The 10,119-nt window shown below is 37.5% G+C and overlaps 1 protein-coding gene across 15 annotated transcripts in view; it reads left to right on the forward strand.

The window, feature by feature from the left end:
• The first annotated feature begins 5,139 nt into the window (after positions 1-5,139).
• dis3l2 (DIS3 like 3'-5' exoribonuclease 2) overlaps positions 5,140-10,119 on the forward strand; it is a 48,600-nt gene continuing 43,620 nt past the window's right edge. For 8 of the 15 annotated variants that reach the window (XR_015478169.1, XR_015478168.1, XR_015478165.1 and 5 more), the window contains exons 1-2: positions 5,140-5,235; positions 9,463-10,107. Coding sequence is in view for 2 of the 15 variants with exons in the window: in XM_087240377.1 (XP_087096503.1) it covers positions 9,468-10,107 (640 nt within the window). In the remaining 13 variants the exon portion in view is untranslated. Of the gene's footprint in view, positions 5,254-9,462; positions 10,108-10,119 lie in introns of all 15 variants that reach the window. The other 7 variants (XR_015478176.1, XR_015478173.1, XR_015478172.1 and 4 more) reach the window with 1 other exon arrangement.

Here is a 10,119-nt window from a genome sequence, read left to right on the forward strand (position 1 = left end):
TTCAATATATCACGTTACAATTTAATATATCACATTATTATTCAATATATCATATAATTCATATAATATTATTCATTTATAACAATAAAAATAATAATAGATCAGAATAACCTGTACATTTAAAAATCAACATTCTCTCTCTCTTAATTCAACTGAATTCAATTCAATAATTGCTTTATTGGCATGACAAATGTTACAAATCTATTGCCAAAGCATTCATAAACATTAAAACATATTATTACATTGAAGAAAAAAGAACATACATGTATAATAAAAACACAGTAAACACAGTAAATAGTAGTAGTGGTAAAAAATACCATATATATATATATATATATATATATATATATATATATATATATATATATATATATATATATATATATATATATATATATATATATATATATTATGTCGTGTAATTAGGATAATCAGGAAATCACCTTTCAAAGGCCACCAATCACTTCACTGAGCAGCAGTCGGGTGTCATGACCACAGGCGGCATAATAACACATCCATATCTCAGCAGGGTCTGTCATGCTTTTGGGTCCACATTCATTGTGTTACGAGGATATTTGCAAGTGTTGTGATCGATTTGCTGCGCGTTTCTTTAGTTGTTTGTGTTTTGGCCAATTTGCAACACGTGTGCTGTCAAATTGATGAAGATCGTTTCTTTATTTGCTGTTTTTTTTTTGTAATTTTCTGTGTTTTCTTCAATTGCAGCACGCTAAGCTCTCTCGGCCACCAAATTTTTTACATTTAAAAAAAACTTATTACACTAAAAAACAAGAACAATCTCATTTATGAAAACAGAATTACATTAGTTTTTGCCCTAATTTGCTTGCTGATGTCTTCTGCATAGTCCTCCATTCGTCAAATGACGGTATTTACATTTGTTTTTTAAATTTAATTCATTTACAACATTTAATTTCAGTTAGCTTTTTTTGTAGCCCAGCAATAAAACAAACAAAAAAAGGTTTCGTTTAATTATAAATGTAGATGTTTTTGTTAAAGGCATTACCATCTGAGAGGAGAGTGAGAATGATGGGAAGGTGGGCCAAATCAAAGGTTACAATGGGCCAGCTTTGGCCTGTGCCCCTACTTTGGGCATCTCTGTTCTAGAGCAAAGGAAAAAAACAATGTTTTTATAATAATAATAATAATAATAATAATAATAATAATAATAGGCATATATATGAGCAATATCACACTAGTAACAGTGAGATGTGACTGCATATCAGCACTGGTGGGAGGTGTGCTTTGGTTTGAGGCTGCAGGCCACCCCCCACCAGTGACTACACACACTTCAGAGCTATTTGAATGATTCTCTAGCGTAATGTCTAAAGTGATGACAAAACAGCTGATTTTGCTCACATTTTAAGATTATAAGGCTGACCGGCATGAAATGCCATCAGTCTACAAAAATTTCCCACTGTTACTCTGTTGCAATCGGGATATCAAAATAATTAACCCGAAAAAGCCAGAGCAAAACATTAAAAGTAAAACATTAGCAAAACATTAGCAGATTACTATGATATACACTACAAAATACATGAGAGAATGACTTAGAATGTCACTTACCTGTTTAATAATGATTTTTTCAGCTTTAGTTTAAAATGTACGTAGAGAAAATGCTGAGTTTTTGTCCTCTAAAGCCTGATTTATACTTCTGCGTCAGGTGACCGGCGTAACCCACGGCGCAGGCAACGCGCGTGGCTGTGCATTTATACTTCTGCGCGCTGTCTCTGTCGGTCTGCATTAACACTTCCGAAACGCTAGTGGGCAGTGAGGTGTTAATGTTCCTCTGTGTCGAGTTTCTTCGCTGCTGTTTTGCTTTTCCTGAACACTTCCGGGATGTACAAGTGGCTCAAACTCGCTCATTTTGAGGCAGGAACCGGCGGACGTGCAACAACTTTAACTATGAGGTAAACACAAAACAAAACTTTCCATCCGGAGCTCCTTCATGGGACTCCACACTTGTAAACAATCGCTCGCGCCATTCGCGCGGCTCTCGGTCCCGCCCAGACTCGTCAGCGCTACCAAGACGACCAATCACAGAGCTTACGCTACGCGTCGTTGCGACGTGTAGTTACATTTTTTGAGAGGTGCACGTCAGTGACGGCGATGGCCACGGCGAAGGGCTATGCGTCAGCGCCGTAGCATACGCCGACGTTTGACGCAGAAGTATAAATCAGCCTTAAGGACTGAATCCCCTTATTATGCTGTCTCTGTCGCCATCTTTTGGCAGAATGTCAACCATCACTGATAGCAGCTGATGCACTGAATCTGATGCTCCGAAATTAAATTAATATTAAATTTAATTAATATTCAAAATATTCATTATCCTCAAGAATAAACTGCATAGTTGCAATCCAAACAACTACATTCTCGTTGAATGTTATTTGTCAATATATTTGTCAAACTGTAGAGTGTCCTCTGCTTGTTGCTGTATGTGGGCGGAGTAATACACAAGGGTGAAGAGGCTGTACTAGTGCTGTTATTTACAGAATATGGCACAGATCAGCCAATCACCTTCAAGAACTAGACAGAACTGTTGTATAAATAAATAAATAAATAAATAAATAAATAAATAAATAAATAAATAAATAAATATTTAAACACTATGATTTCAAAGCATGATTTTTAAAAAAATTTTTCATTAATTTAAGAGAAAGTAGTCAATTAGCTGTTTTAATAAAAACAATGTTTTGCAACTAAAGGAGAAGGGAAATGAATAATAAAAAACTATAAGTTTATTATACATCTTTGTACATAACTCGTTCTCAGTGTAACATAGAGTAGTCGCAATACTGTCTTCTTTTACAAGAACATAGACAAAGTCTTAAACATGCAGTTTCAACACAAACCCAACATTGACCAAGGCACAAATCACTTATGAGTTATTCCTGTCGCAGTTTGATCGACACTGATGCAAGAGAATTAAATGTTGTTTTAAGTTTATGCTCGTTTGCTAAAATTCAAAATGCAATTTAACAACAGTAAGGGAGTGATCCAACAACATGTATCCAAATATTGCAAACTGTTGCAATCCAAAAGCACCACTGACTAAGCATTCCTGATTCATGTTCATTCTGCATGAGACAGTCCTTTTTACTCAGCATGAATAACCTCTCATACTGTATGTCGCTCAGTCACTTTTGCAGCCCATTCCGCTCACGTCGCTTATTCTATCCATCTTTAAGCCGAAGCAGTTTTTTCGTTTGTCTCTGTTTTTGGGAGGCTGTTTTTTGCGTGACTGATCGCCGGATGACGGCCGCTGTTTTGCGCCGGTTTTCGCGTCCAGATCTGGAGGCTCTTTGGCTGCGCGCGACCTGTTGAGCGCGCTCCTGCTCTCTGCTGCGGGGAGAGTTTTCGTGGACTGCAATAGAACATGTAGATCCGTGAAAAGAGGGGTATTTACATTTAATTGAAGAAACAGCTTTTGTTTAGGCTAGTATAAGCATTTATTATATATTTGACAGCATTTATTTACTATAAGCTAACGAATGGAATATAAAAAATAATGCTAATAAAAGAGAAAATAGGAAAATAGGTCTGTTTACGATTGTAAACAAACCTATTTTCTCTTTTATTATCATTATTAACGTACAGCCACTGTAGAAATGCGATTGTGGTCCCACACAATTAAAAAAAAACAAATGTGTTGGGACAACATAAAGGAATTAATGTAACTTATTATATCTTACAAATTTAAGAGGATGAAACATAACACAATTGAGTTGTCCCAAAAGAAAACTCAATCATTGTGTTTCAGCTCATTTTAATTGAGGTAAAGTTGGTTTTATATTTGCACATTCGGTTTGAAATCACATGTAGGCTAAGTATGAACTGAAACAACATTTGCACTATTTATCTGACTGTAGACAATGGTGTACTTTGATAGTAATTTGTTGCTAATATCATTTCACTATTTAGAATTTGCAAAGCACATTTTTTTTTCTAAAATTAGCCTATATTATTAAGAAGAAAGTCTCAATGTTTGAATATAAAACCAACTTTGCCTCAATCTCATTTTAGATAAGTATAGTAGTTTTTTTAAGTGTACATTTGATAATTAAACCGCAATTTAGCCATCTTAATTTACGTAAACTGTTTTTTAAACTTATAAAAGGGCAATAAAACTCCACAAACCTTGTACTGGACTGTGGTGAAGGGTTTTGCGTAAAGTGACAGACTGACCACGAGCAGTCCGCAAAGAAGCGTGTAAATCATATCCATCCCAAAGACTTCTCTGGCAAATCACTGCGAATGCAAACGTGCTGGATCACACATGCCCACTTTCACAATGCTTTATAATCCAGCTGTGATGTCATGGCGATTTAAATAATAGTGTAGTGCTTTGATGCAGTAGCCTTTAGCTTTGTAGTTTAATGTTGTAGTTTTGTAAAAAAAAAAAAGGAAGAAGAAGAAGAAGCGCACATAGGCTATGCTAACAAAATAATTAACAAAACTGTAATACAAAATAAATGTAAATTAAATAAAAAAAACAAATGCTTTATAGCACAAATGTGCACCGTCACAACATACAGGCTATTTACTAGCAAGATTTTGTTTAATCGCGGATGTTTGAGAAAAAGGAATAATAATAATAATAATAATTATTATTATTATTATTATTATTATTATTAGCCTATTATTATTATTATTATTATTATTATTATTATTATTATTATTATTATACTATTTAATAATATTTAGCCTATTATTATTCATTCATTCATTTGCTTCTTGGTTTAGTCCCTTGTGGGTGAAACCGCTGCACAGGAGGAAACCCACCCGAAGACGGGAGAACATGCAAACTCCAAATTATTATAGTTATAATTATTATTATCCGCTGCAGAAAAACATATGCTGAATAAGTTGGCGGTTCATTCTGCTGTGGCGACCCCTGATTAAAAGGAACTAAGCCGAAAAGAAAATGAATGAATTATTATTATTATTTATTTAAATTTTGTTATTTTAACTCAAGTTGTAAGAATATATATATATTATTTTAGCTGCATGAATTTATTTTTTGCCAATAAAATTATATTTGCACCTGTATAAACAAATTATAAAGAAATATATGACGCTTCAGGCACATGAGCGCTATAAAACTACAATTCCCATGATGCAATCGCGACGCTTTTTTTTCTTTTTTTTAAAGGACCCGGAAGAGTTCGTAGGGGGTTGTTCAGAAGTGTTCAGTGAAATAGACAAGAGTAACTGTAGACGGTGAGTTGTCATTTATATGTAAGTATATATTTATGCCTATCTTCATTTTGAGTTGTTCATTGTGATACACGTATATTTTAATAGGCACGAGGACTAGATAGCTGTTTAGTTCGTGGTTAAAGAAACAGTGTGCGTCACACGCTGTTATGTGAATATTACCCTTCATTGCTAAACTATCAGTCCTACAAATCTTTTATTTTTTTTATTTTTGGGAAATATTATTTCAAACATATTGAAAGTCCTTCCACTGTTTCCCCATGCTTATTAGCTTATAGCATAATTTCAGCTAAGCTTAACATTAAATGGCCAATTCAGGTCCTGGTGGAGTTTTGGACTAAGCAAAACATTAAAAAATATTTTAATACAAGACCCATACTCTAAATCCTTAATTCAGCATTGTGGAAATGTGATTTATATCAGTTATTACATGATATTTTGCACTACCACAGTCCTTTTCAGCTGTTGCTGTTGTGTTCCTTTTTGTCTACTCCATAGGGAACATTGTGATTGAAGATGGTTCTTGAGGTGATATTTGAGACACACGCAGCTCATAATTTACTGTTTGAAACTTATTCAGTTTAATTTCGAAAGTTCTAAAAAATCCTAATTATTTGTGTGAATTTAGGGTTAATTTAACCCTTGTGACTACAGGGGTTGGACAATGCTCCAGCAGTCAGCAGGTGCTTTGAGCACAAATCCCCAGAGAGCAGCGCAGTGAAAACAGTGTTGCCAACTATTTCCAACAAAAAGTAGCTAAAGCCTGCCCGAAAAGTAGTGTTCCCAGATAACATCACACACTAATTTGCATGTCAGTGACGTCATCACGTAGTATCTGACAAGCGTAAGCCCGTCATGTCTCTACTCTCTAAGGTGCCGAGTATTATATTATATTAAAGCATTACATCCAGATGTGCAATAAATAGGTTCTTATTAACATATTACTTTGAGTGATGATGTCATTGCGTAATCGAAACTCAAAACTACATGCATCTCTTTAATTCAATTCAATTCAGCTTTATTTGTATAGCGCTTTTACAATGTAGATTGTGTCAAAGCAGCTTCACATAAACGGTCATAGTAACTGGAACAGTGTGGTTCAGGTTTTAGTGTTTAAGTTCAGTTCAGTTCAGTTTAGCTCAGTTCAGTGTGATTTAATCATTACTGAGAGTTCAAACACTGAAGAGCAAATTCATCGATGCGTAGCTCTACCAATCCTGAACCATGCGAGGCAGTGGCGACAGCGGAGAGGGAAAAAAAACTTCACCTGATGGGAGTGAAGAAAAAAAACCTTGAGGGAACCAGACTCAGTTGGGCACGACCATTTTAATTTCTCCGCTGGCCAAAAGCCTTGTGCAGAACTTCATTCGCCGTGGTTTATGCTGGAAGATGGCCTCAGCGAAGACTCATCTGTCCCTGGAGCGTCGCTGGAATCAGACTCATGTTCTCCACTCCCCACGACCATCAGCGCAGCAGCGGCTCAGGATATGGCCTGGTCCCGGATATGGAAACCTTGGGATCATCTCGTCGCTGGTCTTGGATCCAATCAGTGACTCCGCATAATCTGAGGACCTCGGGATGAGTATCCCCAGGTGAAAATAGAGAATAAAGAGAATAATTAGCGTAGCTGCTGTTCATAGTGTATGTAAGCAAGATGCAGAAGCCTGTGTGGAACCCGCTAGGTGATGCATTGAGTGTATGCTTTACTAAACAGATAGGTCTTTAATCTAGTTTTGAACTGGGAGAGTGTGTCTGAGCCTCGGACGTTATCAGGAAGGCTATTCGAGAGTGTAGGAGCCATGAAAGAGAAGGCTCGACCTCCTTTACTTGATTTTGCTATTCAGGTACTACCAGAAGCCCTGAATTTTGAGATCTTAAAGAGCGAGTTGGTTTGTAGCGAGACAGAAGGTTGGTTAGATAAACAGGAGCTAGATTATTTAGAGCTTTATAGGCGAGAAGTAATATTTTAAATTCAATATGAAACTTAACAGGCAGCCAGTGTAAGGAGGATAAAATTGGGGTTATATGATCATATTTTCTAGACCTGGTCAGAACTCTGGCTGCTGACATTCATTATGTACTCTATATGTAGTATACGAAATAATTAATGTTTTCTTAAATTGACTGGCCATCTCAGCAAAAACATTATTTGAAATATGTCCATTTAGATTTGTATGAAAACTGTTTGTAAAAGTAATGCAAACACTATTTGATAAGATTTTATTTAGGTTTATTGCTACCTAAATTACCAACAACAATTATAAATGTTAACAAATATCAGTAAGTTAACAGGTATGAAAAACAATCTGAGCCAGCAATTTACTCCATAGGGTATATGCCGAGCTAGTGTTTTTCCCATACTGATAAACGTCCGGTGACCTGTTATTGTGAATTTTTTACAATTTATACTTTTACAGCATCGATGTTGTAATGCAATTAAAATACATTCAGTTAATTAAACTTTGGCATTCATTTAGTTGCTCAAGCGTTAAACAAGACAAAAGCCGTTTACTCGCACGCGCCTGATTCAGCAGGATAGTGCAGAAGCTCCATTGAATATACTGGGGTACAATAAATGCTCATATTATAAAGACATGGCAGGGAAAATGTAATTTATTGCAGTGCTTCTTGTACAATCTGAGTCCCACTTTATATCGGATATCACTCAGCGAGTGGAGATCGCTGATTTCTAAAGAAAACTGACCTTAAATGCGCCGATATTTACATTGGCATATAATTCACCGGAAACGATTAACCCAGGTTACTAACAAATTCAAAGTCCTATTAGCATGCTTCGGCATATGGCCTATTGAGTGAAGCCCGCAGCAACTGCTCTTTTGAGTCACTGGCTGCGTCTGAAACCGCCTACTACTCAGTAGGTACTGCATATGAATGTAAACGTACTACTCGGCTGTTAGAAAAGTACGTTCTATACAGTATGAATGTGAAAAGTATGAATGGAATTCGGATGTACTACATTCGCCATTTTATCATGGTACCTACCTGCGTCATTTGCGTCGCTTCACTCCCATTCATGAATTCCCTTGCGGGGCATCATGGGATAGCGCAGCGTGCCTGGGATGCGCACTCCAGAATCTCGCCGGAAGTAGTAAGTCATCCGGATACTTCTCGCATACTGATTTTCGAATTCTATGAATTCGGACATACTACTCCCCAAACCCCCAAAAATAAAGATGGGAAAGGTGCGCAAAATCTACCCAAACCCCAGAAGGACGCTTACGCCAGACTTCTGAATCAGCACCAGAATGGCAAGTTTCGTTCTTACTTGCAAGAGTTTGTAGAGCAGCAGTCAGAGGAGAACGCGACTACATCGGTTAGCAGGTCTGATGCCAACAGGAGAAAAAAAGGCCATTCAGAGTCATCCTATTTCGGTGATAGCGTCTCCTCTCCGCAGAGTAGGCCGATGTTGGCTGACACTTTCAACTCTTTTCACGCGGACAAAACATTCCACCAGGGAACATGCGCTGAAAAAAATCTCGCCGGAAGTAGTAAGTCATCCGGATACTTCTCGCATACTGATTTTCGAATTCTATGAATTCGGACATACTACTCGGCTCGCATACTGATTTTAGCGTACTATATAGTATGGAAGTATGCGGTTTCGGACGCAGCCACTGTTTAAAAATTGCTAAAAGTAGCCAAATGAATGTTAAAAATTTCTAAATTTGTTGCTAGGTGCCTTTTGAAAAAAAGTTTCTAGAGTAGTATAAAAAGTTGAACACGTCTACGCTTGACAGAGGGCGTGTCTGAAGTTGGGGCTGAAGCGATTGTCATAGAAGCGTCAGCCAATGAAATTCTAGTCTAGCTGGTGTATTTGCAAAAAGCGATCTGATTGGCTAACACTTCCATCAGTGCTTGAAAAGTTGAGCTAGTCCCAACTTCTGCAGCGAGCAAATCCGGATCCACAATGCAGTTCGGCATGCCTGACATCACCCATTCAAAGTGAATGGGAAGCGTTGACGCTGACGCCCAGTGTGAATGGGGCGTGAGAGAAAATTAAACCGCACTGAACTGAACTAAACTGAACTCTGAAATCTAGACTGACGCAGTTTTAGTTTACTAGAACTTCAGTGTTTAGCTGCTTTGACTCAATCTATTGTAAAAGCACTATAGAAATAAAAATGAATTGAATTGAAAGCCCTGTCTTGTTAACCTTATGTAACATCAACGTGTTGATTTGTTGATTGATCTATTGATTTTATTTTCCAGAGATTATGGCATTTTCCCCTAAAGCAAAGAGAACCCCCAAAAATAAAGATGGGAAAGGTGCGCAAAATCTACCCAAACCCCAGAAGGACGCTTACGCCAGACTTCTGAATCAGCACCAGAATGGCAAGTTTCGTTCTTACTTGCAAGAGTTTGTAGAGCAGCAGTCAGAGGAGAACGCGACTACATCGGTTAGCAGATCTGATGCCAACAGGAGAAAAAAAGGCCATTCAGAGTCATCCTATTTCGGTGATAGCGTCTCCTCTCCGCAGAGTAGGCCGATGTTGGCTGACACTTTCAACTCTTTTCATGCGGACAAAACATTCCATCAGGGAACATGCGCTGAAGACCCGGGCACGAATCCTGGCATGCTGGAAAAGTTACATAAGGGTTCTGCTCCCAAAAAGGCATCCGCTAAACTGAAAAAGAGTGAAAAAGACATCAAAGCGAGCACGAGTCTGGTGGGATCTGAGGAAGGCGACGCTCAACAGTTGAGCGGTTCATGCGGGGAGGAAAAAACGAGGAAAAAATCAAAGAAGAAAAGCTCAAGAGGACAATTGGAGAAAAAGGACAAGGGCGCGTGTGGTCTTGAAGTCGACGCTGCTGCTGCTGAGAAATCGGCAAATAAAAATGTCAAAGCTCCTCAAGGTATTTAGCGAT

This window comes from Danio rerio, chromosome 2 (genome assembly GCF_052040795.2).
Source record: "Danio rerio strain M-AB ecotype USA chromosome 2, GRCz13ab, whole genome shotgun sequence".
Lineage (NCBI taxonomy): Eukaryota > Metazoa > Chordata > Actinopteri > Cypriniformes > Danionidae > Danio > Danio rerio.